The sequence below is a fragment of the Cinclus cinclus genome, chromosome 14 (assembly GCF_963662255.1).
Source record: "Cinclus cinclus chromosome 14, bCinCin1.1, whole genome shotgun sequence".
NCBI classification, from domain to species: domain Eukaryota; kingdom Metazoa; phylum Chordata; class Aves; order Passeriformes; family Cinclidae; genus Cinclus; species Cinclus cinclus.
This window is the reverse complement of record NC_085059.1, coordinates 17,689,445-17,705,097: the sequence shown is the minus strand read 5'-3', so window position 1 is coordinate 17,705,097 and position 15,653 is coordinate 17,689,445. Positions and strand designations below refer to the sequence as shown.

At 44.5% G+C, this 15,653-nt stretch overlaps 2 protein-coding genes across 2 annotated transcripts; both read left to right on the top strand.

Annotated features, from left to right (window-relative positions):
* The first annotated feature begins 443 nt into the window (after window positions 1-443).
* Window positions 444-10,287, top strand: LOC134049634 (ovomucoid-like). Its single transcript, XM_062502193.1, is given in 9 exon segments — window positions 444-514; window positions 5,008-5,132; window positions 6,101-6,120; window positions 6,933-7,069; window positions 7,577-7,634; window positions 7,908-8,044; window positions 8,578-8,638; window positions 9,654-9,763; window positions 10,242-10,287. Coding segments are annotated over 9 exon segments (765 nt in total).
* Window positions 10,288-11,929: 1,642 nt separating this feature from the next.
* LOC134049721 (ovomucoid-like) lies at window positions 11,930-14,096 on the top strand. The gene is made up of 4 exons (XM_062502338.1): window positions 11,930-12,213; window positions 13,046-13,068; window positions 13,494-13,618; window positions 14,051-14,096. The coding sequence occupies exons 1-4, from the start codon at window positions 12,159-12,161 to the stop codon at window positions 14,094-14,096; spliced, it is 249 nt and encodes an 82-aa protein (XP_062358322.1). The 5' UTR covers window positions 11,930-12,158.
* The last annotated feature ends 1,557 nt before the right edge of the window (window positions 14,097-15,653 follow it).

Below are 15,653 nucleotides of genomic sequence, written 5' to 3'. Positions count from 1 at the left end.
ATTTTGGTGTTTTTTTCCCACCTTTGGAAGATTTTCTCCTGAAGGAGACTTTCCCAGCCATAGCAGTGAAGTTGCCTGATTGACTTTGTCCTGCCAGGCAGCCACGAATGGAGTCAATCCCAGGTCAGCTGCCACTTCCCTGCAGCCACCTCCTCATTGTTCCTGCTTGGGCTGTGGCAAAGATGAGATGAGTGCTCAGTGATGCAGAGCTGAGATCGCTGAAGTGTTAGGGAAACTGATTAAACCAATGATTTCCTATTCCTCTGATCAGCTGCAGGTTAATACCTCTGTTACCTCCAGCCCACCTTCCCTGCAGTATATTCACTTCAAAGAGCAATAACCTGGGTCAGTGTCCAGCCAAATCGTGCTGGTTGCTGCCTCCTTTTTCTCATGTTCACTGCAGCATTTTCCTGCTTCCTCATGAGTTACTTCTGCCTTCTGCAATGGAGGCCTGACCTGACATCCTGATCATCCAGAAACTTCTCAGAGCTGGAGCACAGCACGAGCTGGGGAGGTGAGGGATGCAGATGTGTCCTCAGAGCTGCTGCTGCTGCTGAGACCCGTGTCTGGTCCAGGCTGCAACACAGCTGGGAGGTGATAAGTGATAAGATAATATTTTGGCAGCTGATTTTCTGTGGTGCAGATAGCTTTTCTGGAAATTCAAATACTGATGCTCTTCTGGATAAGGGTTGTGGTGGCAAAGTGCTGGGCTCCTGCAGAAGTGGAGAGACTTTGAAATCATTGAGAGTTAATAATGCCCTAAAAGTTGAATAGTTTAAAATAATTTCCTAATAAATTTTGGTGTGGTTTTGTTTTAACAATAATTAAAATCCACTCTTTCTGTTGTGCATATTACTGGTCACCCCCTGTAATGAATGCAAAAACATTCTGGGAGCTCTTTGTAGAGCTTACCTGTGACCCTTTAGTAAAGGCTGTAGGAAAATACTGAGAACACTCTCCTGGGTCATAGAGAAATATTGTGATTTTTTATTAATAACAGCTATTTATAGGAGAGAGAATTATGTAAGTACAGTATAAATAAAGTAAGTTAATCTGTAAGAGCTCTCCAGAGGTCTCTGGCTCAAACCCTGATCAAAGCAAGGCCAAAGTAAAAGTTGGGTCAGGGTGGCCAAGTCCTTTCTTTTTCATTTGGGTTCTCAATAGCACTGAGTAAGGACATGTATGGCCTCTCTGCTTTCTGTGCTTGATCATCCTCTCTCTGTTTTCTGTGCTTGACCATCCTCATGGCAAGGAATAATTCCTCACAGTCATTCAGAATTTAATCCTTTTTCCATACAGCTTAGAGGAGACACTCTCTCTGTATTATCTCTAACCCCATCAGGGAGCTGCAGGCAGCAGTGTGTCCCAGCAGCCATCAATTCTCCAGGATGAAGAAGAGCAGCTCCTTCAGCTTTCCTGGAATGCCCTGTGCCCATGTCCCTGGGCAACCTGCCTGCCTCTGTTGGGCTTGTTCCCATGTGTCAACATCTGCCCTTGTAGTGGGGCCAAATACATTTAATTCATTGCTTAAGTAATGTGAAACCATGTTAGCCTTCAGCTGCAGGGTACAAAGTTCTGCACATGGTCTTATTAGTTCAGGAAAACATCCACTGGCATTACCTGGATCAAGTTCTATTTAATAAGTTCATAAACACATGGATATATTTTGATAGTGAGATGTTTTAATCATATCAATGACTTCGTTTGCTTTATTGCTCAGTTCAAATGAGGCCCTCAAGCACTGGGTAAGAGGCAGAGCTTCCATTTGTGCTGTATTGGTTTCTCCAGGAGTGTGGCTCAGTGCACACAGTTATTGGCCACACTGTGGCCAAAAGAAAGCCAGAGATGAAAAGTGCAGCCTGAATTGTGCTTAGCAGGCATTTTGGAGTGATTGGAGGCATTTTTGTGAAAGAGCTACAACTAATTGGTGTTTCCCACTTTTACAGCAGTTATTTGTTAATTAAATAATGTGACAAACCCCAGGAGTTTTTTTAAAAGTGTATTAAATGATTTGCCACTTGTTTATCAATGTTTTATTTATGCTGGGAAGTTGCATATCTACTAAGAAAATTCTCCAAACTCAGTTTTGATTCTTTCAGAGAATATGAAATCAATACTGAAAACAAAACAAAACAAAACTGTAATGGGAAATGTAAAACAGGAAATTACATGAGTAAGTCAAAGAGGATGATGTAAAATGGCCAAATCCTGCCCTGCTGTCAGCACACAGACCTTATGGTGCTCAGGACCATAACAGGCAGCACCCTAAGTTGTGGCACTGCCTTTGCTTACCTACAGATTACAGAATCATAAAGGTCACTTTTTGGGTTGGAAGAGACCTTAAAAATAATTTTGGTCCAACCCCCAGCCATAGGCTGGGACATCTTCCACTATCCCAGGTTACTCCAATCCCCATCCAGCCTGGCCTTGGACACTTCCAGGCATGGAGCAGCCACAGCTTCTCAGGCAGCCTGTGCCAGGACCTCCCACTAAAGAATTTCTCTCTAATACTTTGTCTAAACCTACCCTCTTTCTGCTTAAAGCCTTTCCATTCCCCCTTGTCCTATCATTCCATGCTCTTGTCCAAAGTCCATCTCCAGCTCTCTTGTAGAATCTCTGTCCTTGTGCTGGCTGCTGCATGCAGAGGATTTTCCTTCAGCCAAATGGTCATTAGCCATATGCTGCATCTGACTTTGAGGATTAGAAGACCATAATGAAGTGGATTACAGCAGATCAGTGGCAGGATTGCAGACCAAATCCTCTTTCTAACTGTTCTTCCAGGAGTAGCTAAGGACTGAGCGACCTGTCCTGCAGCATGAGCTCAGCCAGCTGTGGGATTTTTCCACACAGTTATCAGAGGCAGGATAATCCAGAGCTGTAATCCTGGGTGGGGAGGCTGTGGATGCTGAATGGCTGCAGGCTGTGTCTGAATATCAACTGATAGTGTCTGAAACCTGGGGACTTCTGGGTGTCACTGTAGTGGCTCAGGTGTTCCCCAGTCACCATTTAATTGTTGCAGACTTGACTCTGAAGTGTCTGTAGGTGAGAGAGAGAAGGAAAGGATCAGCTGGACATCAGACAGGAATTATAGTGGTCAGAGAAAATCTGAGTTGCCTGGGGCCAGTGCCAGACCTTGTGCTGAACCCAGCAGTTGAAGTGGAAAATTTTTCTCTGGTGTAACACGTGTCAGGCTTTGGCAGGAAGGTGCTCTCCACTCATTGGGAGAGGTTGGTCTTGCCCAAAAGACAGCACTGTCCAGGGCAGGGAGCAGCCTCAAAAGTTACCAGGTTGGGGCTGTGAAGGATGCTGACGATGGTCTTGGCTGGAGGAGGCAGTGGCAAAGTCCATATTTAAACCAGAAAGGGGTATCCCCCTCCAGCTCTGCAGAGCCTGCACAGGTGAAAGCAGCAACTGTGACATGTAGGGAACAGCTTCAGTAACTCCTGCACATGCTCAGGGAAAAGAGCTTGGCTTCCAAGAGAAGCTGTTCACAAGACACAAAGGGCATCATATCCTGAAGATGTGCCAAATCTGTCTGAAATATTCATGCATGCTCCCTGTAATTTATAGAAACAATCACAGCAGTATAATTATTTCGATGCTTCTGCCTGTGAAGAATCTCATCTCTCAGAGGTAAAAATGTGACCTGCATATCCACACAGCCATGCTGTGGCCTTCTGGGCATGCCAGAAGAGGTGATTCTATGCACTCTACAATATATCTATTTAAGGATCAAAATACACCCTTTAGACTACCGTGGTGGATCAGACAACAACACATGTGCTTGGGGTGAATTTCAATGATTTCAGATGAATTTAATTTCTCTAATGGGTGATGCCTGGCTCATTAAAGGCAGCACTTGTAAAGCAGCTTTTGCACTGTGCCTCCCTTAGTTCTGAAGCCTACCCTAAACACAGTGCTTAGCTCCCATGGCCCTCCAAAAAACTCCCAAGTATCCTTGCCATTTATGAACCTGTGAAAGGGATGAGGAACAGGTTACAGGCAGAACCCACTCCTGCAAAATTACAGCTATTAAAACAGCAGAGGTGCAGACCTGCTCCTAGGCAGGAGCAATTTGGAGATGACACAAAGGCTGGTGGTGTGAGACAGACAGGGAAATGGGGACAGATTCTATATTTTAAGTATCATTTTCTAAAATATCTGCAAGAGGAAAGGACTTACTGTACTCTGAGACATAGCTGGTGCAATGTAAATAGGCTCCCAAACCTTCAGTGTCTTTTGTTCTTCAGATGGCTTGGCTGAACACTCTGAATCCGTGTATTTAACTGGGACTGGGTCTGTAAATAAGTGCTCCCTGTTGCTAAGGTTCAAGTGACATTTTTAGTGGCATTTGACAGATTTTTAACCTGCTTTCAAGTCTTCTACTGAGCTCTTCTATACCCAGGCAATGAAACTGTCAAGAAGCCTTGGCTTTACTCAAACTGGTACTAAATACCTTTGGATTCACTGGTTAGACACAGTCCTCCCAGACTTGCCTGACAAAGCTTAACTGGTGCTGCTGGTGGCAAAGCCACACCTGACCTGTGTTTGTACCTAGAGGTGATTATCTGGGAATCTGGGGAGAAAAACCCACCCAAAATCAGAAAGGAAAGCAGAGAGTCAGCCTGGTCTGCAGACAGGGGGGTACTGCATCCTGCCTGAGCTACTCCCTGATGAGTGACATTGCTCTGCAAGAGACAATTTAGGGGCCTGCTCATTACTCCCCTCAGTATTTTGTGCTCCTTACATTTCCACTAGAACCCCAAGCGGTTTCTTTTGTCCAAAAGGCTGCTTGTTTGCTTTTGACCACTCAGAACTTGTGATGCTTGTCTTGATCTATTAACCAGGTGTCCAGCCAAAATCAATTGCCTAGCAGACGCAGACCATTACCTGAAAAGTCAAGACCTCCATAAATATTACTGGCCTCATTGTGCTGGTGACAGATTCTGCAGGTTGTTTTATGTTCCAGTTGAACAGTTTAGACATTGCATTTGTATATATTTGCAGCCAGCCCTGGAGGGACCATCTCGTGAGCAGAGAGGGAGCAGGCAGCCTGCAGACTCCAGACACCTCCACCATGACCACAGCAGGGATTTTGGTGCTCCTCTCCTTCGCGCTTTGCTGCGTCCCAGGTGAGTGACTCTCCAGGTGCCTGGCTCCTGGCTGTCTTTAAAAAGATAAAACAGAGGATTCAAAGAGAGAAAATCTCCTTCAGAGGGCTCTGCTGCCTTGGTTGCCATCGTGCAGGTTGCAGGAGTGTATTTCAGGACAGTCCTCAATGGCTCACTGCTGTAGCTAATGGTTTGTCATAAATATAAATAATAGCAAGTGGAGTTCTGTGCTGGCAACTCGTGCTGTTACACTTTGTACACTGATGTTCTCACACCATTACACTGCTTAGACTTGTACAATTACAGAAAATGGATGAATACTTGAAATAAAGCCATAAGAAGGGGGTGAGACCTCCAGTAACTAGTAAGGGAAATATTGTAATGGCACAAGCCAGTTCTTTGCAAGACCCTGGCAAATTTCCTGCCATGCTCTTTCTGCTAATGGAACAACAAGAGATGAAAACAAGCCAGACTCTGACGTTCTCACTGAGTATTAACAACTGATGAAATTACAAAGCTAAAGACGTTTTTTTCACACTCGCCTACTTTCAAATGCATATTTCTGACAACAGATGCTGTATGCATTTGCTTATCCTGTAGGTGACTATTTGCATTCGTCTGTGTTGATTCAGGTGTATTTTCAGATATGTAACAGCAGTGCTTTAGGGTCAAAACGGATATGTAAAAAGATAAGGAAGGAAAAGCTCTTCTGTTTTCAGTTAATAAGTCTACATATCTCAGAACAAAAAAAGGGAACAAAGCTATTCAAAAAGGTGTTTCATCACAGCCAGCAATAAGCCATGCTATTATACTTATCAACACAGAGAAAAAAAAAATCATACATAGTTTATTTAGTTCAAAAAACAATCACTGGAAATCATTCAGCTTGGTCCTGCACATGGGAATTTTATATGCCTGTTTCCAGCTTTAATTGAGGTCTTGTCATATTGGCTTTGGTTCATGCTTTCTGCCTCTCTTTTCTTTTCCAGATACTGCCTTTGGGATTGAGGTAAGTGGAAGATTTCTTTCTGTCACTTTTCTCAAGTATGTGGCCTGGTAAAGACAAAACCAAAGGAATAGGAAAAACATCCAGCCTGTAGATGCTCAGCTGTTTTTCACCTAAGTGTGACACTTGGGTCATTGTAACCAGATTCTACAATGTAAAACATTGAATTATACTGCCCTTGGCTGTACATCTATGCTGTGTGCTAATAATGTTTTAGTAGTAAGGTTTTTTGAATTATTAATTTTTCAGCAACTTTAGACCAGTCTAAGCTTTAAGCTGGAAATATATAGCTGGCTCTAAACTGAAGCAATAGACTGAGGGCAACCTGAGGGCAACCTGCTGAATGACTAAAATACTCTGAGGTGGTCCAACTTCCTCACAGGTCATTAGTCTTGATTGTCTGAAAAAACATGATCAGTGTACTAAGAATGAAAAAGTAAAATTAAGAATGAAAAAGTAAAAACTTTTCATTCAAAAGAAGTTCAGGGGAGGGCCCACAAGAATAGAAGAACTAGGAGATGGAGACAATGGAGAGCCTTTTTAAAATCACATCAAGTGAGCGTGAGAGACCACCACTGGTTTATCCCATCCGAGGAGCTGCATGGTTATAGCTCTTCCCTCCTCCTCCTCCTCCTCCTCCTCCTGTTCTGTGGGGACATCTCTGCAGGAAGGATTCACCAATTACCTGCTGGACCCACAGCAGAAGTGTGTGCTGGGACAGTGAGAACTGGTTGTACCAGGTCAGTGTCCCACACAAAATGAGAGGTGTGAACGTCGCAGCTCTTCTCACCCTGTTGCTGTGATTCCTCTGGCAGGTGGACTGCAGTACGTACCCCAACACCACAAATGAGGAGGGCAAAGAGGTGCTGGTCTGCAGCGAGGCCGTCAGCCCCATCTGTGGTTCTGACGGTGTCACCTACGGCAACGAGTGCCTGCTCTGTGCCTACAACGTGTATGTACAGCCTGGGGACAGCCTGGGGACAGCCTGGGGACAGCCTGGGGACCTCAGGCGGCACAGCTCAGAGCTCCTGGCAGCACCACTGTTCAACAACCAGTGCTCTGTCACATGTCACCTGTGTCAATTCCTTCACGGGTATCACGGCACAGCGCTCAGGCAGAGCTTTATCACCGTGTCTTTCTTTTGCTTGTGTAATTTATCCATGTTTTTTCTTCTCTGTCTCAAGGAGCAGCCAGGTGATGAGAGCACATCACATCACATCACAGCAAAAGGATGGAGATGCTCTGCTGAGAGCTGCTCAAAATGGTCCTAAAGCTTCCCAGGGTTTTACATCCCTGCCAGCTACTCAGCTGTTTAGGGAGAGTGGCACTACCTTCTTAAATATAAACATAAAAAAGCCTGACTGAGAAAGAGTCAGTTTCCACTTGTATTAATTCTAGCACCTAGGATCCAGCAAGATATCTTTGCTGAGCTTCCTAACATTTGTCTTTCTCTCTGCAGAGAATATGGAACCAATGTCAGCAAAGACCATGATGGAGAATGCAAGGAAGTTGCCCCTGTAAGTTAAACTTAAGGGCAAAACGAGGGGGGTGTCTGCTTCTGAGTGGCCAAAGGTGCTTATTGAAACAATTCAAATCCTAAACAAGAGAACAGATGAGCTGTCAGAATCTTGCACTGGTCACCTCCAAGTGACCTGCCATCATGCTGACTCACAGAAAAGCTTTTGTCCTGCTGTGGTATTGTCCTGCGTGGCCAGGCAGACACACTCACCAGGTCTACTTGTGTGCTGTAAGCAAAGCCTTCACCAGGGCTTTGTTTGCTCCCTCACCAGGTGGATTGCAGCAGGTACCCCAACACAACCAGTGAGGAGGGCAAAGTGGTGCTGCTCTGCAGCAAAGACATCAGCCCTGTCTGTGGGACCGACTGGGTCACCTACGACAACGAGTGCCTGCTCTGTGCCCGGAACCGGTGAGTGCTGAGCACAGGGACCAGGGCTGGTGCTCCTCGAGCTGCTCTTTTGGATAGCAGGACTTCTAGCAAGGCCTTTTCTGTAAGGTGCTTGGACTATGACTCTCCTGTTTTCTTCCTGACTAAACCTTGTTTTCATCTGTGATTAGAAGGAAAGCCGTGCCTTTGGTCTAGATAGAGAAGTAGAGGGCTGGGTGGGGATCTCACACAGGACAGGATGCTTCTCTTAACTAAGCTAAAACGATGCTGCCTTACAGAGGACACCACCTAACCCAGGGGGCACTGACACTGTCACACAGCCTGTCTCCTCATCCACTCTGACCCCTGTCCCTCACATCTTGCTATAAACCAGCTCTCTGTCAGGCAGTGACACCATCTGAGCTGGTCCCTGGAGCCACATGAACACAATCTGAGCTGGATGTCTCCTGTATCCCATATGTTGTGCCTGAGGCTGCTTGGAATTCCTGGCTGATGGGTTTCAGCAGAACAGGTTGTCTGTAGAGCTCCCTAATGCAGGTCTCTTCTCTTCCCAGAGAGGCTGGAACCAGTGTTGGCAAGAGGACGGATGGTGAATGTAAGAAGGAAATTGTCACAGTAAGTGAACTAGGTGCTCTGGGGCTGGGTTTTGGTCCTGCTGCTGTCAGGGGAAGCACTGCCAGTGTCTGCAGCAGCCCCCAGACCAGCAGTGTCCTGCAGAAGGGAAACAGCTGCTGTGCTGCAGAACGGGAGAGATTTCGCTTTCTCTGCATGTAATAAACATTATTTGTGTGAATGCCAGGAAATGAACAGGTGACTTCTCAGGAAGGGATGAGTGAAAGAGTAGTAGAAATAATCCATCAGGGTAGAGCTATGAATAAGAACAGAGAATGGCTTTTGGGGTCAGACCAGTGGTCCATCTAGCCCGTGGCAACTTGGTGCAGAGGCTGCTGTTGGCAGGGGCTGTGAGCATTGTGTAGGACAGAGTGAGAGTACGGGATGTAGAGAAGAGTGACTTCTACCCTTCCAGCCTCCAGCTGTTCTCAGATGGAGGACCTCAGCTAGGTGTGATTTCTATGTAGTCAATAAGCCTTGATAGACTTCTCCTCTGTGAAATTCCTCAGCCTCTTCCTGCACCCAGACACATTTTTAGCCCTACAATGCTCCTCAGCAAGTGTAGCACCCATTGCTCCAGGAAACAGAATCTCACTCTTGCAGTATCCAGCTATGTGCTGATTTTCCAGTTTTAAGATTCCAGGAGGGATAATGGACCTTCATGGAGGATCAGCACTCCGTTTCTCCAAAGACCAGTGTTTTTCCATTTAATTTCCTGGCCAGCTGAGGAAGCCAGAGCATGGCACCCTCACCAAGTGAACTGCTGCTGCTTGGAAGTGCTGTGACCAGGTTATGATATAGATCTGTTCAAACAGGAAATTATGATCTATTTTTATATTATTAAATTCTCCTGGCATAGGAGAAGCTGACACCTCAGTTTTTATCAGATGTGCAAGGAAGTTAATTACTTTCAGTAAGATTGGTATCATTAGCATTGCAACTCCAGCTCAGGGTTCAAGCCCCTTGTGCTACTGACTCCTTCACAGCAGGCTCTTTTATTTTTATTTATTTTTTGCAGGTTGACTGCAGTGACTACCCCAAACCTGTCTGCTCACTTGACTACATGCCCCTCTGTGGCTCTGACAACACAACGTACAACAATAAATGTAACTTCTGCAACGCAGTCGTGTATGTACAAATATGAGTGACATTTGTGTTATCAGTTGCCTCCTGTGTGTACAAGTTTGCACAGTTACTGCTTTTTTTTGTTTGCTGGATACTGTTGATTAGGGATATGGGGCAGGAGGGAATGCCAGCCACCGTGTCAAGCATTCATTTATTTTTTTCATTAGAGCATAAAAAAAGCTACAGCTGCTTTGTTAGTGTGGATGGTTCAAAGACCATTTAACCTTAATGGAATTTTTCTTGCATGTTGCAAAGGAAATGAAATTCCGCTGTAGTTTCCCCACAGACATTTTCAGTCTTAAGAATGGGTTAAATTGTTTCACTCATCTCTTAATAATCAAATAGCAAATGGGATGATGAGTCTGCAAGTTCCTTGGCTCTGGGGCAGGATCCCATCTGACACCATCTCTAGGAGCCATCAAAAAGCTTATAGCAGGCAGGACTCTGTGTTGAATTAATTCTTTACTCTCCTTGCTTTCAGGGACAGCAATGGGACTATCACTTTAAGCCATTTTGGAAAATGCTGAGTATCAGTGCCAAGAGAATTCACCACAGATCCCCACTGGCAAATCCCAGCTAAAGATCTCACCACAGTTCATCTCACCCTCTGGGGGACTCAGCTCACTCCTGATTTTCTTTCTCAATAAACTAAATCAGCAACATTTCCCTGTCTTCTTTCATGTGTTGTCTCATGAAACATTTTCTTGATTTGTTGAATGATGATACCAGGCAGAATAGGTTACGTGCTCAAAGCTCTGGAGTAGAACAAGAACAACATCTTGCTCCCCTCCCTCTCATGAAAGGCAGAAAATTAAACACAGATGCTCAAACCCCAGAGCTGTGTGTCTTTGCACATAAATGACAGTGCCCCTGCTTTAGTGCTCAGACCCTTTAGATGTTTGACTTTATAAAGGGCTGAAGTGGTGACACAGGAGAGTCTCTCCTAAACTATTCCTGGTGCATTTTCCTTGTCAGCAAAACCTGGTCACACCTTGGTGTCACAGCTTGGAGCTGATCCCTGGCTCTGTCCTCACCTCAAGTGTTGCTCTTTCAAGGGCACTCTGCTGGCAAAGCCCATATTTTTCACGTGCATTGTCCCTGTCTATTTGTCTAAGTCCTCCAACTGACTTACTACCAGATTTTTCTCATATTGGAATCGTCCTTTGACACCCTTGAAGTGTTCTAAGATGAATACCTTCCTAGGTGTGGTGCCTACCCCTGCCTACTTGTCTTCTCTCAGTCTTCAATTACACAATGCTCTTTGCCAGCCCGAGGAGTATTTCAGCAGTGTTTCAAAATCCAAGGACAAAGTATCCTTCTGTTTCTTGAGAGTGTGACCTGTCATTGGTGTATTGTGCATGAAATTTATTTTGCTGTTGTCTTCTGTTTGAGTATTGTATTGGGTTTGGGGTTGTTTTTTGATCCACACAAGAGAGGCATAAATAAAATTGGCTTATCCCTTCCAAAATGTAGTGTCTCCCACATGCATTTCTCCTGGGAATCAAAGAGAGAGGGGTGCTTGTTCTCCTTGATGGAGGTTGTCCCAAAAAGCAATACTTTGGTGGTAAAATGAAGGATTTATGTAGAGATGGGCAGATGGATGAAGCAGTGATTTCCAGATTGGGTTCAACTTTTCTAGGATCTCAAATAATTCTGTCATCATCACACTAAAAATCTATTACTGCAAAGCTAATGGCTGTTAGGGGAAATAACAACTGTAAATATTTCTCCTTTTTTTTTTCTTTTTTTTTTTTTTTTTTTTTTTATAATCCCATAAACATTTCTTCATCCCTTGTCATTTCCCAGGACTCCTTTCAGTGTCTGGGACACCCTCTTGCTTGCCTTCCTGGCTCATTGTTTTCCTGCTTTTACTATAACTTAGTGATGTTTTACTTGGGTGAAGCATAAAAATAAAAGGAGAGCCTTTCTGCTATGGAAGCATTTCATTCAATGTTTTTCTCGTGAAAAAGCACTGCACAAAAATAGACACTGATAGGTGAACACAGAGAAAATCTGACAGCAGTTTGTACAGTCGCTCTTTTGCCTGCAGGAATTTTCTGTGGTCCTTCAGAAGGAAACTGTCACGTATTTCACTTAAAATAAAGATGCAGAGGGTGTATCTCACACATCTAAACTTCTCGTGACTCCCGTTGATGAAGAAACATCCTTCTTGGCTTACAGCACAGCTTACCTCTGTTGAGATTGCCACTTAGACAAAAGGCTGGAAATGTTGCTTCAGGATAAGGGTGGATAAGGCAGATATGAACACGCACAAACACACACACCCCCCCAGTGGTGCAGGTGTACATATAAGCGTGGTTGCCACCCGAGGACAGAACCCAGGTTGTGTTTCCTGAGCAAAAGCCAAGCTCTGCTGCTCACAGCTCATCCAGCAACCATGAAGACCACGGGGCTGTTGCTGCTGATCTCTCTGGCCCTTTTCTGCATCTCAGGTGAGTGGCTCCACTGCCTCCTGCTCTGCTGTGGTGTAAGCACTGGCTGTCTTCAAAATCACAAAAAAACATCCTCAGGCTGGAAAGAGCTCCATTCTGCAAGGACTTATTTACTCCTAGAAAGATAGTGTTGAAAAGACTTGACATCAGAGACTATCACTTATGGGGTAATATTTTAGCAACAGAACTGAGTGGGTAAGAACAACTGTGGGAACAGCTCTACTCTCAGCGCTAGTTTATGCATAATGAAAGAAGTGACATGTACGTGGTGCAACCCGGAGACTCAGACAACCACTATTTAACCTCTGAAATGTTGCAGAAACACAAATGATTTTACTGAATGGAAGTGAACATTTCTTGTAGTCATCCTGAACTGAAGTGCAGTTTGAGAGCCTGAACTGCTTAGAAGCTTTATAAATTCACCTCTGACAAATAATATAATTATTTAAGAATAATATTGGCAATGCATATAAGATGCATTACACATAGTTGCCTCTGTGTACTTGTCAGCTTTATGTCCCTGTTTACCTCAATAATTAGCTTCACTTTGAGTTCGTGTCCTGCTCCATACTTTGAACCATGGAAAATGCCTTTCTCTTATTTTATTTTGCACACATTTTTCCATTTTGACTGTAACCCTTATTAAAAAAAAATACTACAGAATCAGCATACAGGGTGGCACAACATTTTGCTTGAAATTCCTTTTGTCTAAGAATAATTTGCTAACACACAGGGAGGTGGAAGATATGTATTCTAAGAGTGCATTCTCAGATTTTAACAGAATCCATGAAATGCATTTGTAACATATTTAATTTCTTCTTCTTTTTTTTAGTTCCAGCTACTGATGCGCTGCAGGTAAGGGACAGATTTTTCTATTCTCCATCCTTTCTTTCCTTAAAGCAGTTTCTGTAAAAATCTTTACTAATCACATCATGATGGAGCCTTTCAAAATCCTGAGACACCCAGCTGCCTGAGCAATATTTACCACAGATATTATCGGGTGAAAATGTCATTTTTATCTGGTGATAATTTCAACAAGTAGGACAGTATTCAGCTCATGCCCAAGTTGTTGTCAAAATTACTGCAGCATCATTTACAGTGGTTGCACAGGCTCTGCATGGCTGGAGACAACACTGCACTGCATCCTGCCCTGTCCTCAAGCTTTTCCTCATCATCTGCTCCTGGGCAGCTCAAGGGGTGTGGGTGAGTTCTCCTAATGTCACCTTTCTCACCCAGCTTTGGTTAAGAACTCTTTTTTTTTTTTTTTCTTGTGAATACAGTCTGCATCCACCTACTGCAGGAACCAGAGGACTTTCAGGAATATGTGTACCATGGAGTATATGCCCCACTGCGGGTCTGATGGTGTCACGTACTCCAACAAATGCATGTTCTGCAATGCATTCCTGTACGTATGGAATAAGTCTCTTCACCTACTAAGTGGTGAATTAACTTAGCTTAAACCAGCTAATCAGTCTTGGAAACTGGTTGGAGAAGTAAAGTTCTTGTATTTTGTTGGTTTGTTCTCTCACCAGAGCAAACAAATATTTTTATTGGGAGAGTTTACTGGGAATTCCTTTCTTTCAGATATAAAGAATAACACAGTGTTCTCCATTTCCCTCTTAAGTGATTTGCAAAAGAGCTTTCTCTCAGCAAACAAAGTCTGTTTCCTACAGACTATTTTGTCTTTTAAATTAATAATTTTTCTTGTCTTTATATGTCAATAATGAAAGGAAATATGTGGAATAGAGTTCAGAAGTCCCTCTGTGGTGCAGAGGGACAGACCAACAGTAAAAACCCAGATGTTCTGTCTCTGAAGTACTGATTTCTTTTTCTGCAGGAGAAGCCGTGGAGGTCTTGGTTTGAGGTCTCTTAATGCATGTTAAGTTATCGACAGGATTCAGCTGAGAAAGAGCATCCCTCCCTGGCAATGTTCCCCATGGCAGATGACTTCCAAAACCCTTGACTTGTCCCTTGAAAACCTCTTATCAATCCTGAAACCTCTGCTAATAAAAAAAAGACCCAGCATTTATGTCTTGCTTTAGTCTCATTCTGGTTTTACCTAATATGTTGCATGATTATACCACTGCAACAATCCTGGGGTGTGGGAATTAATGGGCAAATTGTAGGGAGAGGGAAAATGGTGTTGTGATCCACAAAAATATCAGAATTCCAACCACAAAGGCAATGGGCAGCTTTTGTAGGCATCTGCCTTTATCTGGCTTTCCAAAAGAAAACCAGGGTTGGAGATGCATCCTGGTGCTCCTGTCCATTTACTGCTCTGGGGGGATCTCAGACAGACACTCTCTGGGGCAGAGGAGCTGCCTCCCTCCCCAGCTGCTGCTGTCAAATCCTGCAGCCTCACCCAGCCTTACTCTTGGTAGCCTGGCAGCATGAAGAGGCTCTGGGCAGCCTAAACATTGACACAATTAGAGACAGTCCCAAGACTGATGTAACTGGGGCGTTCTGGCACTGTTCTGCCACACAGAAAGGGTCTTGCTGGCACAATGAGCTGCTCATCCCTGTTTCAGTTTCAAGGGTTATCCCAAATTTCTTACACCTATAAGAGAATATGTGAAGGAGGTCACATTCCAAGCTGCCTCCACCTCACAAGCATGATAGAAAACTCACATCAAGGTGAGAGGAGGCCTTTTGCAATCTGCTTTGCTCCCCAAAGCAATGTCACAGGGTGTTTTCTCTGGGCAGGCAGATCCCTGTCTGCCCATGTTGGGCTCACTGCTGAGGGGCATTGCAGAAAACCAGTGCCAACAGCCCTGATGTCCAGGGGATGCTGGCATTCACTGCCACAGCCCATCTGGGCACCTCACCCATCCCTTAGCTGCTGGTTGAAGGTAATTACGTTGACTGTCGCTTGCAGAGGATCCTTTGAGATTCTCTGGCCTCTGGAAATCTCGGCTGATGAAAGGAAGGGCTCAGAGTCATAGTGTTAATTTATTATTCATTAACAGCAAGGCGCTGCCAGTGCCTCTTGCTGTAGAGGTAGCAGTCTCACAGTCAAATAGTTAATGATCTTAAGTGACAATGTGTCACTTCCCAGAGACTGCAGAGAGCAGCTCTCTAAAAGGAGACAATTTATTTCCAAAAGACATGACTCTCTGCAACCATTAAGTGCCAAGTCCCTTCCTGGGGCTGGAATGACCCTCCGGTGAGAGGGAGGTCTGTGTGCGGGGAGGCTTTTCAGTGTCAGATGCGATTTCTGGGCTCCGGGATAAATTGAGGCTCTGGAAGGTAGTGCTGGGGGTGTGGGGCACATTCAGTCTCCTTCTTCTCCCCCTGCTGAGTGTGGGAGTAAGAGAGCACCAGCTCCAGCAGGTTTTTTTTGTTTTTTTGTTTTTTTTTTTTTTTTAATTTGGGCAGCAGCAGGGAGGATGAGGTTGGCCCTCAGGAACCACGATGCCCTGGAGACAAGCAGAGGTCCTGAT

Coding starts and splice junctions, on each gene's coding strand:
- LOC134049721 (XM_062502338.1), top strand. CDS start 12,159: ATGAAGACCACGGGGCTGTTGCTGCTGATCTCTCTGGCCCTTTTCTGC. Junction 12,214..13,045: donor GGCCCTTTTCTGCATCTCAG/GTGAGTGGCTCC, acceptor TCTTTTTTTTAG/TTCCAGCTACTGATGCGCTG. Junction 13,619..14,050: donor ATGTTCTGCAATGCATTCCT/GTACGTATGGAA, acceptor CTTTTTCTGCAG/GAGAAGCCGTGGAGGTCTTG.